General features: G+C 56.7%; 4 protein-coding genes across 4 annotated transcripts; 2 read left to right on the forward strand and 2 right to left on the reverse strand.

Annotated features, from left to right (window-relative positions):
• Positions 1-315: 315 nt before the first annotated feature.
• On the reverse strand, positions 316-2,896 carry B0T15DRAFT_35627 (uncharacterized protein). The gene is made up of 2 exons (XM_062864149.1): positions 724-2,896; positions 316-649 (listed from the first exon to the last, which is right to left on the reverse strand). Exons 1-2 carry the CDS (start codon positions 2,735-2,737, stop codon positions 399-401), a joined length of 2,265 nt encoding a protein of 754 aa, XP_062726154.1. The 5' UTR covers positions 2,738-2,896; the 3' UTR covers positions 316-398.
• A 3,519-nt stretch (positions 2,897-6,415) lies between these two features.
• On the reverse strand, positions 6,416-7,251 carry B0T15DRAFT_35832 (uncharacterized protein). Its single transcript, XM_062864154.1, has one exon. The coding sequence runs from the start codon at positions 7,133-7,135 to the stop codon at positions 6,644-6,646; it is 492 nt and encodes a 163-aa protein (XP_062726155.1). The 5' UTR covers positions 7,136-7,251; the 3' UTR covers positions 6,416-6,643.
• Positions 6,880-11,346, forward strand: B0T15DRAFT_35775 (glycosyltransferase family 2 protein). The gene is made up of 3 exons (XM_062864153.1): positions 6,880-7,054; positions 7,364-10,599; positions 10,669-11,346. Exons 2-3 carry the CDS (start codon positions 7,368-7,370, stop codon positions 11,088-11,090), a joined length of 3,654 nt encoding a protein of 1,217 aa, XP_062726156.1. The 5' UTR covers positions 6,880-7,054; positions 7,364-7,367; the 3' UTR covers positions 11,091-11,346.
• Positions 11,347-14,035: 2,689 nt separating this feature from the next.
• B0T15DRAFT_489061 (WD40-repeat-containing domain protein) lies at positions 14,036-16,129 on the forward strand (the record flags this gene model as incomplete). The annotated part of the gene is made up of 1 exon (XM_062866565.1): positions 14,036-16,129. One exon carries the CDS (start codon positions 14,036-14,038, stop codon positions 16,127-16,129), a length of 2,094 nt encoding a protein of 697 aa, XP_062726157.1.
• Positions 16,130-17,693: the final 1,564 nt, after the last annotated feature.

Consider the following 17,693-nt stretch of genomic DNA (forward strand, 5'->3'; position numbering starts at 1 on the left):
TCGAAAGTGCCGAGGAAATGATTTTTTGGAACTGATAACAAAAGAAGCCCCTTGGCGAATACCCTCGGCCATCACGGCGGCTGTGGAGACAGGATCGGGGAGGTAGTCGGCCTGGATCCTAGTTTCGTCCTGAGAACTGATCGGGTACCGATTGACCAAGTCGCTGCCGTCGGGGTGTCCAAAAGGTCGCCTCGGGAGGGAAAGAAGAGGGAGAAGGCACAGAATGCCACCATGAAACATCAAAACTTGTCTCCATCCAATCGTCCAGAACAAGCCAAAGCCCCGATATTACCTCTCTGGACCGTGGTCGCATGTGTGGATGTCGTATTATACCATTACCCATTCCCAAACAATATGCGGGTTTGGCCACTCGGGAGTGCTCCCTCATCAAGGGCCCATTACATTACTATGCACTCCTTGGAGTCGCCCTCTCCGCCACTCTTTCTGACCTTGGCATTCCGAGGCGGCGCCACCTCCATCGGTGTCCCACCACTGATGGCGGCGCGGATGGCGGCAAGGCGTTGTTTCGCACGCTCGTCACCCGCGTCGGCCGCTTTGACGTACCACACATTAGCCTCGAGGATGTCTCGCCGGCACCCGATGCCTATCTCCGTGAAGTATCCGACAGCGTATTGCGCTTTAACATAGCCTGGTGGAACGCCCCCGTGGTCAGCGGTCGACACTCCTGCCTCGGATATCAGGGAGTTCGGGGAAACGACTTACCAAGTTCCGCTGCCCTCCGTGCCCACTCGTATGCTTCCTCTTCATCCTTTTCAAGAACAGGTTCTGCGCCGACCATATACCAAGCGCAGAGTCCCATCATGGCCGCCGGGTGGCCGCGCTCCGCCGCACCAGTGTAGAAATGCACACTCAGGGCTGGATCTCTTGGGCAGTTCAATTTGCCGTGCTCGTACGCATCGCCCATCCGATAGTTAGCCTCGGGATGCCCCAGATCGGCGGCCTGCGTGAAGAGCTCTGCGGCGTAGCTCTCGTCCAGGAAGACGTCGTCGCCGTAGCCCGTCTCGTACAGGCATCCTAAGTGGTAAGGCGCCGCATTGTACACCGCGTCAGCCGCCTCGGCGGCTAGCTTGAGCCACTTGACGCCTTCCCTATACCGCTTCTCCCCGAGATCGCCCGACAAGCAAGCCTTCCCGAGCCTCGTCATGGCACCCGGGTGCCGCTTGGACGCCGCCGTCCGCAGAAACTGCACGGCCTTGGCAGGGTCTTTACGGCAGCCCCAGCCGAACTCGTAACACAACGCGGTGCGATACGCCGACTCTGCGTGCCCGTGCTTGGCAGCAAGGACGAAAAGCGGGAATGCAGAGTTGTAGTCCTCCTTGCCCTTGCTGAAGAGGCCCGACGCGTAGCCGTCAGCAAGATAGTACTGCGCAAAGGGATACCCATTGTTGGACAGCTTCTGGAGGATGGCACGCGCTTCGCGGATCAGGTCGTGCGGGGACGAGACAGGCGTTTCCCCCGACGCGGGCTTCGGACTCTTGCTCTTCTTGGGATCTTGGGAATCCAGCCCCTGCTCTTGCGCTGTGGCGATGAGGAAGACGGCGAACGAGTACAATATCGAGAAATCGTTGGTTTTCTTCACGTTCTGCCTGTACATTTCCAGTGTCTTTTCGGCGCTGAGTAGAGACGCATTGTTCCCCACAGCGGATCGGAGCTGCGAGTTGTCGAACGTAATGGGCGCCGGCGCCGGCTGCGGATATGGGACACTAAGCAGCTCAGCAAACGAAGACGGCCGCGCGTCGGGGGATTTCCTCGAATGCGCCGAGGGTGCGCGGCCCTGGGAGCTGCCCAACATGCCGGGCGAACGCCCCCGCGGCCCAAGGTCAGAATACACCGAATATGCTGATTGGGGCCGCGGCAGCGAACTCCTCCTCATGTAGTTGGCATTCGGAGTCAGATGGCGATTGATGCTAGCACCAGTCTCGGCGAGGTTGGGGTTTGACTGAGCTCTCGGATCCTGGTCAACCGCTATGCTGGCAGGGCGTGGGAGCAAGGCCGAGTGGTGGTAGTGCAGCTGGGGCACGGGTTCGGGTCGCGGCCCCCCATCGTCGATGATTGAGCTCTTGGTGGATGCGTCTGCCGAGTTGTCTTGGTTGTCCGAAGCATCGAGGATCCCAGACACAGAGCTCGCGCTCGTGGTGGCCGATGACTCGGCTGACGTCTGCTGCCGTGACGTGCTGGTCGTTGTATCTGACTCCCGGCTGTTCCGGTTCTCCCCCTTTAGCCCATGCTCGTCGCCCATGCTCAGCTGGTCGAACTCTGTGCTCAGGGCACTAGCGGCCTGAGGCGAAAGCGGCGTTCCGGTGCCATTGGCGGCAGAATGCAGACCCAATGCATCTGGAACCGAGCTCTGTCGATGGCTCTGCTCTGGCTGGTATCCGGGCGTGTGCGGCGGTGGTGTTGGGGCGTCGGGCGTCTTGGGTAGCGCACGGTCGAAGGCAGGGACAGGGATGGGGCCGCCGTGCGGGAGGTGCGTCTCGATGTTCCCGGTTGACGGGCGGGCCCAGTCTTCTGGCTGGAAGTTGACCTTGACAGGCGAGACAGGAGATTGTCGCAGCCTCGGCGACTCAGACATTGGCGCCACCGGCAGCGGCTTCACATTCTCCCCCCAATCATACCGCTCGACGGGAGAGAGGCCGTGAAGAGCCACGGGTTTCCTACGGGCGGGACTGCTGGGGGAAGCGGCTGAGGACGATGGAGGAGAGCCGACGGCCGCCATTCCGGGCGGTCAGGAAGACGGCGGCGCCGGCGAATTCTGAGGTTCTGCCCGGTTTCCTTTTGTCTGCGACGCGACGGTCTGCGAGGGGGGAAAGCGAGTGGCTTATGCTTGCTTTGGATTTTGTTGACGATGTTGGAATCAATCCAGGCTTAGGTTACTGTAGCCGTCTGTACCCCTCTCACGTATACATTTGTGGAAACCTGGCCCGCCGCCGGCTGCGTGGTTGCTCCAAGTCGCACTTTCGCAGTCGCAGAATTGAATTCCAAATGGCGTGCCAGACGATCAATCGAAGGGAAGCCGCAGACGGGCCGCAGGACGGTCAGCAGGTACTACTGTACAATAGCGAGCGGCAGCGACGAAGGCGGCAGCGAGCGGACGTTGATAAAATAAACCGAAAAAGGCCAACGAGCGTCGGGTTTTGGATGATGGAGAGGGAATTAAGTCTGATGGACTGCACAGCACGAAGCGAAGAGTGGGCAGCTAACGTTACCGCTTCGACGGACTCGCTGGACCTGGATCGGCGAAGGAAGACGGCACCGTGGGCCCTGTGGTGGCTCTGCTGCATGGAACAAACGGAAAGACGGACAAACGGTGCAGTCTCGTACCCAGTCTTACTTTTGCTCCCTAGTACACTAATAAGATAGCGGAAAACCTTGATGGTGCAGCACTAAAACGGGTCCCGTTTGTAACGTAACTAACAAGATGTTTGGAAGAGCCAGGGGTGTCTGGGTGTCTGCCCACCACTCATTAATGCAGGTGGTTCTCGTCTGCCTGCTGAAACCTGCCCTTCCATTCTTCCGTATTTCGTGTGCAAACTTCAGCCTTTGGAAGTTAGGTACCTTACCTACTACTATTGTTTGGTTGGGTTTTTCGTGAGAAACTCACACTTTCATCCAGGGCGAAGGCGAGGGGGGCGACAGAGTGCTCATCAAATTTCAAAACCTACAGGCACTCTACTGTCTGGCGTTGCAAAGAGTAGCGGTCCGTTCCCAGGATGGGAAAGCTCTGCGCATGCGTGCCCAACTGAGGCATGCGTCCAGCCTTACTCTCATCCCATCGCGCAATTCGAAGGCAGGCTGTGCTCAGCAACGCAAGCGGCCGAGCTACACAGCGCGGACATAGCACAGCACTACACCTAAGCCGAACAGTGCCCCGTCTCGATGTTGGCCCTGCCTCGCCCGTCCAATCTGATTCGGCTCGACCTCGTCCTCACAGCTTGTGACTCGACAGCGGAGAGGCAGCGGCGTACCGAGTAAACAAACATATATACGTGTAGTAAGGCATACGGATACGCGTCATGCATAGCGGCATACCTCAGCTCACGAACATTCTGAAGTTGGGACGCGTCCACTGCGGTCGGCGCCGTTTTCAGACCGTTCGTTCCGGCCAAGAAGCGAGTTACAGCGGGAAACGTCACGTATGCAAGGCCCCAGGTGACTTCAACTTGTCTTCTCTACTCATTTTCCGAGGAAACATACCTTGACCACCGCTGGTTGCGCTTGATCTTTTATTATACATCTCCCTCGGCGTGTCATTTGTTGTACCCTTATGGTTGAGATCTCGTCCTGCCATTCACGAAACGGCACGATCCAGCCGCCGAGCCTCTTTCGTACGGTGTACTTCCTCGGTCACGGTATGTACATCACACTAACGATTGAGCTACAGTAAGGCCGACCACGTTGGGGCGCAAGTGGTTGGCCAGTGGCAGCGCCCAGAGCGACTATACAACAGTAGTTCCACTAGCCACTATCGTTTCCATTTTTGGCGAGTAGAGCTGATGGAAGAGGAAGAGCTCGAGCTACACTAGTAGGTGAAGCGTCCAGTCCGGATCGGGCGCTGCCAACTGCACAGTCCGATGACTTCATCCCCGGATGTGGGAACGGCTGATCTGTGCCTCGCCGGACACCGGCAGGTAGCCCGGAATCATCACCGAACCACGTCTGCGGGTTTCGGACAGAAATGTTGTGCCCATCGCCAAGGCGAATAAGGCTGATCCGAGAACGTCCCGGCAAGTCAAACAACGTTTCCTAACGCTTGAGTTTCTCAATCTGCAGTGAACACCGCATGCGACTCCCGCCACCGTCCGGCGTGCACAACCGGCAAGGAACTGTAACTAACGCTGGGCCCACAGTTTCCGCTGTTTCCGGCAGCGCGAACTCGTACATGTAGGTGGTCACAACGATACAGGAGCCACGCCTGCCGCATATGAATGCCCTGTTGCTCCGGCTTCATCAAGCCGTTGCATGAGCAACGGTCTTGATTGACGAAGGCCGTTGAACCACAGGGCTGAAAGGCCAACGTTGTGCATACATACCGTAGGTCGTTCCGTAGTGTATATGACACAGTACGGAGTATGTATATACCGTACGTATGTACCCCTCGCAACGTCGAACAATGTCTCAACCCCACAAAAATTAGCAATTGTGGGCCAGCCAACAGCACATCAGCAGCGTGCCGGCTCCCGAGCCTGGCACTGACGCCCGTTGACTCCGTGGGATGGTGTCTGAAGGCGGCGCATTCCCACTCTGTTGGTCGCCTGCGACAAGCTGCTAATATGCGCTGTGCCGATTTGGCAAAGGGTTTCCGGGTCATTGCAGAACACTCTGATGTACACCTCGGGCTGCCGCGATGGTGGATTCTCCGACAATGTCTGGTTTAACATCATCCGCCTTACCTCAACGCGTGAGAACCTCCCGTCTACGTATTGGGCATGAGCTAGATGCATATTATACGCCATCACCTCGCGTAGACGGACTATATATAGGTATAGTGTAATGTGTAGTTGACCAAACAGAAGTTGAACAGACGGTGCCGGGAGGATTGAATAACTTTATTACTGCGTCTGGTTGGAAAATGCAAACCCACCTGTTTCGGCTGAAATGCAGGAGCCTCCATCTTGCCCGGCCCTCGAGGACGCCCTCCTCTGACAGCTTCTGAGCCTCAACTGAAAGGAGGTACCACGTGGGTACGTACCTCAGCTGAGGCTCTGAAATTGATCGGGCCGAGGGGGGGCCTGCCGATCAAGAACGGTCGTCTCACATTGACATTGAAAACCAAACCATCAGAGCGACACTTCAGCAGCCGCCGACCGATGTCACCGGCCGGATCAAACTCAAAAGTCCCTTCTGCGTACATGGCTTGTGCATGGCTTTAATGGGGGTGGGGCAACAATGCGCATCGGAATTGGAAGCGTCTTGGCGATGCATCTGTCGCAATCAAACTGATGGGCTTCGATACGAGCCACAAAAAAAGCAGGAAAGGGGAGGCATGTCGGACACAACCGGGAATATGATGTAGTTGGGAAGGTCCCGTGCTCAGCAAAGTTGGTTACGAGCTTTTGCTGACGCAGCGAACTAGAAGCAGTGTGGTGCCGCTGCTGAGCAGTTCTCGTATGCGGCGCCATGTTTAGAGTTTCAATACTACTCACGCAGAACTAACGTTAATAATAAGAATCATTTGTCGAATTTTGTGCCAGGGCAGTCCGTTAATAAAGAAGGTACTTCGTACGGATCCGTACCTACTAACTCAGGTAGTGCATTCTTCTAGGGTGTTCCACATGTGTAAGGTAACCCTAACCCGTACTGAGCTGCCGAAGAAAAAGCGGATACTCCGCAAATCGAGGAGTTCAGATAAAGGGCCAGGCACAGTAGGAACTTGGCGCCATTCAGCGGGCATACGGTGCGGGATGCCCCTGAACTGAACTAAGTTCAGACGAGGGCGTCCAGAATCGTCGATTGCGGTTTTCGATTTTCGATCTTTCTCCTCGAGCCAGGGCAGCATGCCGCTATCTCGCCAGCTGTGCTTCGTGCAGCGCTGAAGTCTCCTACTGTTGTCTCTCGTTTGGTTCTGCCAGTATTCACTCTTTTGATTTCTGTAGCTGCTCCGCCGCTCGTTGGCATTCCGCCCTTAAGGGGGCCGGTGACTTCGTTTGGTGCGGCGGGAAGCGCGAGGCATTTCTCCATTGCCGTTGCCCTTGAAACCTCTGGCAAATTCCGCACCTGGGCCAGCCCAATTCTGCAGCACTGTCTTCAGGTTCTTGATTCTTGCATCGTCCCGGCTAGTCACAACTTGCGCGGCACTGAAGTATCGGGCGATTCGCAGGGGAATAGCTAGGTCGCCTGAGTGAACGGCACGAAGTCGAGCGTTCGGTTGCCCAGCCGCGCTCCTTCCTTCCCTTCGCTTCGCTAAGCCAGGGGCGCTGCAAATCATCTCGCAGCATTGTCCACTTCTAGTGGCGCCTTCCCGTCTCCCGAGAGACAAAACTCCCCGCAGCAACACCAGCGCAGCAAACAGCCTGCCAGTGCTGCCAACATACAGGTACCCAGCAACACCTATCATATTCCGCGCACCAAGCCCCGTCGCAGTAGGTTGTTTTCCACTCCCCTCTATGACAGCCATGCCCGCCTCTTCTATTATTTGATTTCTCGGGAGGTTATTGGGCTGGCTCTCGCTTCTCTTGCATCGCGTTCTGTCCGTTCTGGAGTTGAGGCCAACGGCGCCAGTGGTCGTGTTCCCAAGTCGGCGGCCAACAACAAACCCCTCGACTGGGTGAAGTCTCTACCCGGTCGCGTCACGGTGCGGACGCCGCAGCGACGAGCGTGACCGCTAACAGTTTGCGACTCTTAGGATCATGTCGCTCCCCCAAAGACCGGGCGCGACGCCCTCGTTCGAAGAGCGGCATAGCTACCGGCACACCCAGTCGCGACGCCAGCAGCGTCCCGCAGACATTGAGGCCGGCGGGTATGCCCCTGTCAGCGCCGGACAGTCACTCCATCAACGTGGGCCATCAGCATCCTCCTTCGCCGAAACTATTGCGTCGCCTAATCCGGAAATAGAGAGAGCTCCCCTGTCTCCCACCTCACCCCATGGGCACCCGCCCGAGTCGCCGTTTCAGCGGAAGAGGAGTCTCATCCGGCCAGAGCGGAATAGGATAGACAAAGACCACCCGAATTATTACTACCGGAAGCATGCGGCAAATATGGATACATTACCGTCCTCGACGGGCAATGATCCTATTGCGGAGGATCTGGAAGGAACTACCGACTTGTCTGGATCGGGTTCGAGGAACGATGAAGTTCTCTCAGACACTTCGCCGCCAAGGAGACATCGTTCGGCGAAGCACCGGAGCGTTGAGCCGGAGAAGGCAGGTCGGACGAGACGCAGGGCATCGAGCGCCGCGAAGCACAGCAAGATCACCAAAGACTCGAAGCGCCAGAAGCAGGTCGAGCAGATACGACCGCCGAGTCTCTGGAACATCTACTGCGCGATAGTGACCTTTTGGTGTCCGGGATTCATCCTCAAGTGCTTCGGGATGCCAGCGAAGGCTCAGCAAAGGGCATGGAGGGAAAAGATGGGTCTGATCAGCATCATTCTGTTCATCATGGCGTTCGTCGGTTTCCTCACATTCGGTTTTACGCAAACCGTCTGCGGCAACCCTCCGCTACGACTACGTGTGAACGAGGTTTCGGGCGGTTACATGATTTTTCACGGATCGGCCTACGACCTTTCATCATCTCACCATCCTCCTGCGCAGGGCATTCCCCGGCGCTTGGACGGCAGCGGCGCTAATGTCCTCTATGACCTTCCCGAGAAGCACGGTGGGCAGGATGGAAGCTTTCTCTTCCAGAATGTCAACGGCAAATGCAAGGGCCTTATCAGGGCCGCCCCTGGCTCCGACGTCCCAACGGATTCAAGCGGCAACCTAGCCTGGTACTTTCCCTGCACAACCTTCAACCAGGATGGATCCTCGCAACCGAACCTGACGATTCCGTACTATCTCGGTTACGCTTGCCATACTACCGCTTCCGCCAGAGACACGTTTTATCTGGGCCTCAAGGGCGCTGCTGACGTCTACTTCACGTGGGATGACATCAAGAACAGCTCTCGCAACCTCGTAGTCTACTCCGGTAACGTCCTCGACCTCAACCTTCTGAATTGGTTCAACGACACACAGGTGACCTATCCGGACCGCTTCAAGGAGCTGAGGGATCGAAACTCGGCCGCGAACAAGGCGATTCGCGGTCGCGACATCACACGGGCTTTCCAGTCTTCTAGCGACAAGCAGAATGCCGAGTGCTTCACGGAGATCATCAAGGTCGGCACGGTTGACACCGACACTGTCGGGTGTATTGCCTCTCAGGTCGTACTCTATGTCTCGCTCGTGTTGATTCTTTCCGTTGTGCTCGCGAGGTTCGTGCTTGCTCTGGTGTTCCAATGGTTCATAAGCAAGACGTATGCCGCGGCCAAGACTTCTCAGACCTCCGACCCTCGGAAGCGCAACCGGCAGATCGAGGACTGGTCAGAGGACATCTACCGGGCTCCTCCACGAATGGCGGGCGACATTGGGAGCAGCGTCAACGGCTCTTCTGATCGGCACAGCAAGCGCAGTAGCACTTTCTTCCCTACCACGTCTCGCTTCTCGGCCGTCTACGGCGTCGACCGAGCGAGTCGGAAATCCGGGCTACCCACCACCATGGCAAGCCAGAATGCTGCCGGCCAGCTCCTCACCCCTGGGGGGATGTATCGGCAGGGTAACGACAGCCGGACAAGCTTTCTCAAATCGGATCCGTATGCATCGAACAACAGCCCGACCGAAGGCCCAGGGCCTGCGGGCTTCATCCACGAGGCCGTGGTTCCTCAGCCTCCGTCGGACTGGATGCCGTTCGGCTTTCCGCTGGCCCATGCCATTTGCTTGGTCACTGCCTATTCGGAAGGCGAGATGGGCATCCGGACGACTCTGGACTCGATTGCAATGACGGACTACCCCAATAGCCACAAGGTGATTCTCGTCATTTGCGATGGCATCATCAAGGGCAAAGGAGAGGCCATGTCAACCCCCGACATTGTCCTCGGCATGCTGAAGGACCACAGCACCCCGCCGGAAGAGGTCGAGGCGTTCTCGTACGTAGCCGTTGCGAGCGGTTCCAAGCGGCACAACATGGCCAAGATCTACTCGGGCTTCTATGACTACGGCGCCAAGTCCGCCATCCCTGTTGAGAAGCAGCAGCGGGTCCCCATGATGGTGGTTGTGAAGTGTGGGACACCGGATGAGGCGGTCAAGGCGAAGCCCGGAAACCGTGGCAAACGCGACAGTCAGATCATCCTGATGTCCTTCCTCCAGAAGGTCATGTTCGATGAGCGGATGACGGAGCTGGAGTACGAGATGTTCAACGGACTCTGGAAGGTCACGGGCATCTCGCCCGACTTCTACGAGGTCGTCCTCATGGTCGACGCCGATACCAAGGTTTTCCCCGACAGCCTGACGCACATGATTTCGGCCATGGTCAAAGACCCCGAGATCATGGGTCTCTGCGGTGAGACAAAGATCGCGAACAAGCGAGCCAGTTGGGTCTCGGCCATCCAGGTCTTTGAGTACTTCATCTCTCACCATCTTTCCAAGTCGTTCGAATCGGTTTTCGGTGGTGTCACCTGCCTTCCCGGATGCTTCTGCATGTACCGCATCAAGGCGCCCAAGGGCGCTCAGAACTACTGGGTCCCCATCCTCGCCAACCCGGACGTGGTGGAGCATTACTCGGAGAACGTGGTTGACACGCTGCACAAGAAGAATTTGCTGCTTCTTGGTGAGGACCGATACCTATCGACGCTAATGCTGCGTACCTTCCCAAAGCGCAAGCAGGTTTTCGTGCCACAGGCTGTGTGCAAGACGACCGTCCCGGACACCTTTATGGTCCTGCTCTCCCAACGCCGTCGCTGGATCAACTCGACCATCCACAACCTGATGGAACTTGTCCTTGTCAGGGATCTGTGTGGCACGTTCTGCTTCAGCATGCAGTTTATCGTCTTCATCGAGCTCATTGGTACACTTGTTTTGCCTGCTGCCATTGCGTTCACATTCTATGTTGGTAAGTCTGGCAGTCGCTTTTCCGCTTCGTCACCTGTCTGGAAGTCATAGTCCCAACTAACCATTCTAGTCATCATCTCCATCATCAATTCGCCGCCACAGATCATCCCGCTCGTCCTGCTAGGTCTGATTCTCGGCCTTCCGGCTGTGTTGATCGTTGTGACGGCTCACAGCTGGTCGTACGTCATCTGGATGTTTATCTATCTGCTCTCGCTGCCAGTCTGGAACTTCATACTCCCCACGTATTCCTTCTGGAAGTTCGACGACTTTTCCTGGGGCGACACGAGAAAGACGGCCGGCGAGAAGACCAAGAAGGCCGGTATCGAGTACGAGGGTGAATTTGACAGCAGCAAGATCACCATGAAGCGCTGGGCCGAGTTCGAGCGCGACCGCAGGGCCAGGAACAATTATTGGGGCTCAACGGAGAATGTCGTTGGCGGAAGTCAGCCGCATGGCCACGGCCCTTACGACGGCTACTACTCGGATGCGTGAGCCCAGACTTTTCCTTGGAAAGATTCTTTTTTCTTGAAGAGGTATATATTCGTTGCATAGACCGTCGTGGCTAGCGTCGCAGCTCTTCTTTAAGCAGCACCTTTTACTTCGGCTGGACGAGAATTACGCCGTTGCTTTGAGTTTCGATGGAGATGCGGCTTGTTTGTTTGGGGGGGGGGTTTGTTGGGTGGCAACCGGAAGTGTCTTCTTCTGCTCTCTTGCCTAATCGAGTTCCCGGGCCCGCTTCATTTCCTTCGTCTTGCTCTCCCCCTTGTTTTCTGTCTCTTGGCCATGATATCACAGTCTAGAAGGGATGCACGGGCGTTCGGCTGGTGCACGTTTGGCTCTTGTATGTACCGTACCGTACACGCCTGTTTCAGGTTTGGTCTAGTACTATTAGGATGATGAACACGTCACCGTTAGCAGGTATATAACTTGGGTAATTACATGACGATCCGTAGTAGGCCGTTGATACCTTGCAAAGCATCTGGCGGAAGGGGCATGGACCAGCAATGTTAGGAAATCGCACGCGGCGAGCCGGAGACTATCAGAACAGCGTGACCTGGAGTGCCAGGAGTGAGATGCAGCTGAGGAGGCGTTCTGTGGTGAGTGTAATCTGTATAGGTTCCCATAACCGCGGCATGAGGTGTAACTACCTGGTACCTAGGTAATGTGTCCGTCGCCTCCCAGCATTAGGTAGTACCTATGTACCTTAGGTATGGTATAGTACCCGGCCTAGGTATTACATGGTAGAGTCCATTGGAGACTTCCATCCGTCTCACGGAAGCCGCGAGACTTGCAGCGGCCTTCCGTGAGACGGAGACCGCAAAGCACTCGGACGCATATCATGATTGTTTCTCAGGCTGACTAGTACCGTGAACAAGTCTGTTTTCCCTACCACACTCGCAGCAATTACCAGTCACCGGTGGAACCAGCGAAGGAACGGCGTAAGTATTTGAGGGCTCGTTCGTCCTTCACAGCTGGGTACTACATACCTTACCTTTTAGGTGGTATGCACGGAGAACTTCCGTGGGGGTCAGGTGTGTCGGTGTAGGTTTTCCGTCTGAGACTGTCATAGTCACGACGACGGTTCTTGCACAGCGGAGAGCAAACATGACGGTAAATACCGGAGTGCGGACGTTAAAGATCATTAGAGGCAGACAACGATTTCCTGATGTGACCCTTGCGGCAGCCGGTGAAGGTGAAATGCAAGCCTCTCTAACCGCCCAGTCAACTCCTCGGGGCTTGTTCAGCCACGGAGCCGACTGCTAGCGTTAGCTAGAGGTCTCCCGCGTCCCTGATGTGATTGCTCACATTTGACTGAGAATTACCTAGCTAGTTACTCATTTCTAGTGGATGGAAAGCCTCCTCGACGAAGGCATGCCGAGGGAAAAGTGGAAAGCGGCATGGTGAGAACGGTATCCGACTCCGTACGACCTCCTTGTTCCGGAGACCCGCGGGACTCCTTGCTTGCGCGTGAGGAATCAGGTGTCCAATCTCGCACGGCCTCGCGTGTCGCAATGTGCGGTTGCAAGGGGGATGCATCCCCAGGCATCCAGCCAAACGAGTTCGGGAGAGGTTGGCTAGGTGAGCTTGGATGCAGCTCACGGCAGCATGGTTCTGGCGCAGTGAGTTAGTTGGTCTACCCCCTTGTTGAGACCGAGACCCCAGACCCGCCGGCTGCATGCACAAGGCTCGGGACTCGTCGACGACTTAGTTCGAAGCCAACTCGACGTTAAATAAAGGGGTGGCACGGGTGGCTGGCCCATTGTATACTTCAAAGGCACAACACGGAGATGTCTAAGACATGAAGGGACCAGCGAGCTCAGTCACTGCTGTTGAGAACCACATATCCAGGTGCCATGGGAACACTGCATGGGCGGGAGTTCCGTGACTTCAATCAATTGGCCATCATGTCGCTCCCGCGAGTCCAGCTCCCGACTTGAGTTACCTTTCGGCACAGTGCGGCAAGAGCGCCCCGCCCTGCCCTGCATCCAACGAGTGGGCACTTTGTCCTGCTGTGCGCCCCATCGCTTCCCGCGCAAAACGCCCCCGCATCGCCGCGATTCGTTGTTCAAGTTGTCGGAGTCGAAGGTGGCCAAGTACTCCGTACATACAAACATGTACTACCGTGAATAGTTACGGGATAGGGTAGTACAGTACCTACATAAGCAACATCTGGGTCGTGCTGCGTCAATTGGCAGAAAAGCAGTTGAAGTCCATTCCACTTCACTAACTCGTCCAGTCAAGGCATCGATCGGGTGCCGCGCTGTCTTCCTCTGCTCGAAGCCAAAGCATCTTCCAGAGGATATTATCCACCCGGTATTGGGACGGCGCCAGGGTGCCACCCTTGATTTGTCGTTCTCCAGACTCTCTACCTAGGTATTCCGAACCCCAACTGCCAAGATCATCGCGCATCATTGTCGACAAGGGCTGTTTTGCGCTAAAAGCACGCCGCTCGAGGTAGCTTCTGTTCAGGTGGCAACTCCTCGCTCGGAGTTACCTCCAGGCTCACCACAGGTTGCGAGAGTGGCTGCCAGCTTCGACCCAACTACTACTGCTGTGTGTGGTACGAGTAGTAGCTCGTCGTTTGGCCAATCTTGGAGCGAGGCTTTACTGCCCAACTCATTAGCTTCTGCCCACTACAATCCAGCTGGACCCGTTCAGGGCAGCCTGCCGCCCGGGAAACTGAGGAAAGCGGTCGGGCCAGGCGGCGCGAGAGAAGAAGCGGCCACCAAGACAAGACTTGGGGATGCAGTGAGCATCGGCCACCAGCGCCGGACAGCTTGCGCCGAGCCAGTACAGCAACCATTTTGACCGTCCACGCATTCGTGCCGCTGGCCGCTGGCCGCTGGCCGCTGGCCGCCATGCCGCCTGGAGCACATATCAGCTCGCCTGCCCAAAGCCGTCCTCCAAGATCGGGGTCTCTCAGCAATGCTGGCCCGATGTCATCCACACAACATGCCCCGCCTGCCGATGATGATGATGTCACAGACGGGGACGGAGTGACGGTGTATGCCTTCGGCGACGCAGACGCCGAAAGTCAGTGGTCTCCAGAGGACCCCAACCAGGAGAACGAAGAAGAGGTGGCGGACGACGACGCAGAGGAAGGGGATGAAGAAGAAGAAGAAGAAGAAGCAGGCCACTACTACGACGAACCCGATCAGTCCGGTCTTTACGGAGCTTTGGGCAGCCACCTCTTAGACGGCATGGACGTGTCCGAGAATGGCGGTGTGCCCTTGGAGTTGGAATACTTGGTCAACGCACTCACCCACGACATGGACATCGACGGTCCCGCCGGGTTGGACAATGGCTTCGACACAGCCTCCGCCGCGCATGACAGCGGTGGCCCACAGCCCGGCGTCCCTCATAATGTTATAGCCGGTCTGGATCTGGGGGGAGCGTACGTGAACATGCCCGTCATGCCCGTCGCCAACGTACCCCTTCCTTCTGTCGCCAACATGCTCTTCGGCGGCTTTGCCCCGGCAGACGCCTGGGCCGCACAGCCCTTTTCTTATTCCAACCCGAACCCAGGCATCATCGGGCCGTCTAACTACGGCCTGACTGACTTCCTCCGCCACTGGGCACGCCAGAGCCGAGCCATGCCGCTAGCTCGAAGTAGCTGTCCGTGGCCAGCCAGGGTGAACTCGCTCGACGACGACACGCAGCTTTCGTGGGTCGGCTATGACGACCTCGAAGGGGACCAGTGCGATTTCCAAGGGATCGACTGGGAGGACTTGGGTGTCACGAGGAGAGACGCCAGAGAGCGCCGGCTACTGACGTACGCCAACTACGTGAACGCACCTGGATCAGACCGGTGGGCGCCGCACCTCCCCGATGTTGCGCTTCCCTGTACCGAGAGCTTCTTCCGCTTCCGGCGCATGGACATCAAGCGAGACGTCCACCTGTCGCACTTCCAGCTGCGCAACTTGTTCGCAAGCACCTCGCATGCGCGCGTCTTCTACCCCGCCATCGGCAGCGTCCAGCAGTACAACCCCATGTCCGGCCATGGCCGCGCCATCGTCCAGTTCGACTCCGCGGCCGCCGCGCAAGTCTCGACCCTGGCTGCCGGCCACGGCGTCCTGGTCGCGGGCACTTGTAGCGGCGACTACATCCTCCGCCGCCTGGACTCGGGCGAACCCGAGAAGACGGCCTGCCACGAGGGCGTCATTTCGAGCAGTAACAGTATCAGCGGGATCACCAACCATGTCGCGGTTCATCAGGCGCGGACATCTTCGGCGCCGCTCGCAGCTTTTGCGTCGAACGACAGCTGCTTCCGCGTCCTCGACATCGCCACCGAGACTTGGCTGTCCCAAGAGACGCTCGACTTCGCTCCGAACTGCACCGCGCTGTCTCCGGACGGGCGGTTGCGGGTCATGGTAGGTGACACGTTCGACGTGGTGATCACGGCCGCCGAGTCGCGGGCGTCAGGCGGGCAGCCCGAGATCCTGCACAGGCTACCTGGCCATCGCGACTACGGCTTCGCCTGCGACTGGGCCGACGACGGGTGGACCGTCGCCACAGCATTCCAGGACAAGTCTGTCAAGATCTGGGACGCCCGTCGGTTCACCGACAGCTCGGGCAATGCCGTGTCTGTGTGCACCATACGCAGCGAGATGGCGTGCGTGCGTAGCCTGCGCTTCTCACCCGTCGGCAGCGGGAAGCGGGTGCTCGTGGCTGCGGAAGAGGCCGACTTCGTCAACATCATCGATGCTCAGACCTTCCGGCGAAAGCAGACGCTGGATGTATTTGGCGAGCTCGGCGGCGTCTCATTTGCCAACGGCGGTCAGGATCTAATGGTCCTGTGCTGTGACCGCGCGCGCGGAGGCATCATGCAGCTCGAGAGGTGTGGTCAAGGAGACCAGCTCCTGTGGGAAGGCCTGCAAGAGGGATTCAGGCACGGCGCCCCCCGTCTTGAGCCCAACGGGGCTACCCACGACTGGCCACGGTCGATGTTTACCGAGGAGAAGCGCATCAAGGAGAGTTCTTCGCGGCGGCGCAGGAAAGTCGGTGCTCAACTTGAGATTGAGCCGTTCTGAAGGTGCAGAAGCAGCTCCCAAACAAGAAAACAAGAGGCTCAACAAAATATAATTTGTATCGGCATAGCAAAATGCCGGCCTGTGGCCTGGCACGGACGGAACGATCACTCCACCGTCGACCCCTCCAGTGATGCACTGGCGCGCTGCTGGCCTTCTTCGTCGCCCAGCCCTGTTTTCACCCCTTGGCCATTCGATGTCTCCTGGGCATTGAGGGGCCAGAACTCCGGTCATGACGCATTTCTGGTGGATCGGAGACATATAAACTCGCTGGTCGATCACTGCGTTTATTATCATCACAAACCGAGTGCTCGCAATATCTACCCGATGTCTTGCGCGAGAAAGGGGGTGGGTCTCTGAGAGTCTGTGAATGAGGAGTCTGGACATGACGGGCCAATGCAACTGGGTGTTGGGTTGAAGTTTATACTTGTCATGACAAAAACACGCGCTAGATCTTTGTGATGAGATGGAACAGGGCATATATATTATCCATGGGAAGAATCCGCGGCATTCTACGGTTTCTAGTTCTATACTAGAGGTATAACCTCGGGAGATACCCAACCACGTCCCGTTCTCATTTTCTCATGTTTGCATTGCTCATGGCTTGTACAGGGCTACATATACACACCGGGCGGTAGACTAACAAGTGATTACCTTCCTTAGGTAGTTGTGTGAGTTCGGTTCTATGGCTATCTGCTGCCGCTCGGTGGCCGCACTAGACAATATATTATTACGCCAATGGTGAGGTACAAGTACAAAATCCCCCTATACGCACCATACTGTTTACGGCTACTAAGTTGCTGTGCATATGGATAGTTAAGCCGTTCGGATGTCCGGTTCAAGGATTGCAATTCGCTGTGGGTTTGCTTCGCTCTACCTGCAGTACACACGTTAGTTATAACTAACCCTCCCTGCAGCATCCCAAACTCTCAAGCCAAGGGCATGCATGCAGTAGGTAAGCGTGACACTGGCGTCGCAGTTTTCGTTGTATGCCGTACAATACAATACATACTGTAGTTATTGCACATAACTACCTTACACAGATACAGTGCTAATCTACCTCTAGGCGGTGCTACACACTTCCATTATATTTTACGACTTCGGTTGCGCGGAAGATAAAAAGGTTCTCCCGGGCTTCTCGACGACAGAGGACTTTGTTCCCCTCGGAATCCATGCTAATAATGTTGTGTTACAGGGAAATTTGTTCCGAGGTTGTACTGTATTGTACATGTACGGCCTCTCGGAAAGAGGCAAGCACTAAGTATAGAATAGAATGGATGATTTGGAAACCGAGGGGGAATGTGGTTTGCCAATGTACTGCGCCAGTCTCGAGAGCTGACCGTCGGCGCCACGCCTTGTCACAATGAGGTTCGGGCTAAGGTATCCGTACAGTTACCACAACCACAGGGACTCGGCTGGAGGTGCCGAGGAAATAGTTAGACGAAGCCAGGATGAGAAATATACCTATGTGATGAGATAGTCTCGTGCAATCATAACCCGGGTTATACTGCTGTTAGGTCACGGGATGAGAGGCTTGCGAAGAGAACTCTATCCCCAGACAACCGAA

This window comes from Chaetomium strumarium (genome assembly GCF_033439665.1).
Source record: "Chaetomium strumarium strain CBS 333.67 chromosome Unknown B0T15scaffold_1, whole genome shotgun sequence".
NCBI lineage: Eukaryota > Fungi > Ascomycota > Sordariomycetes > Sordariales > Chaetomiaceae > Chaetomium > Chaetomium strumarium.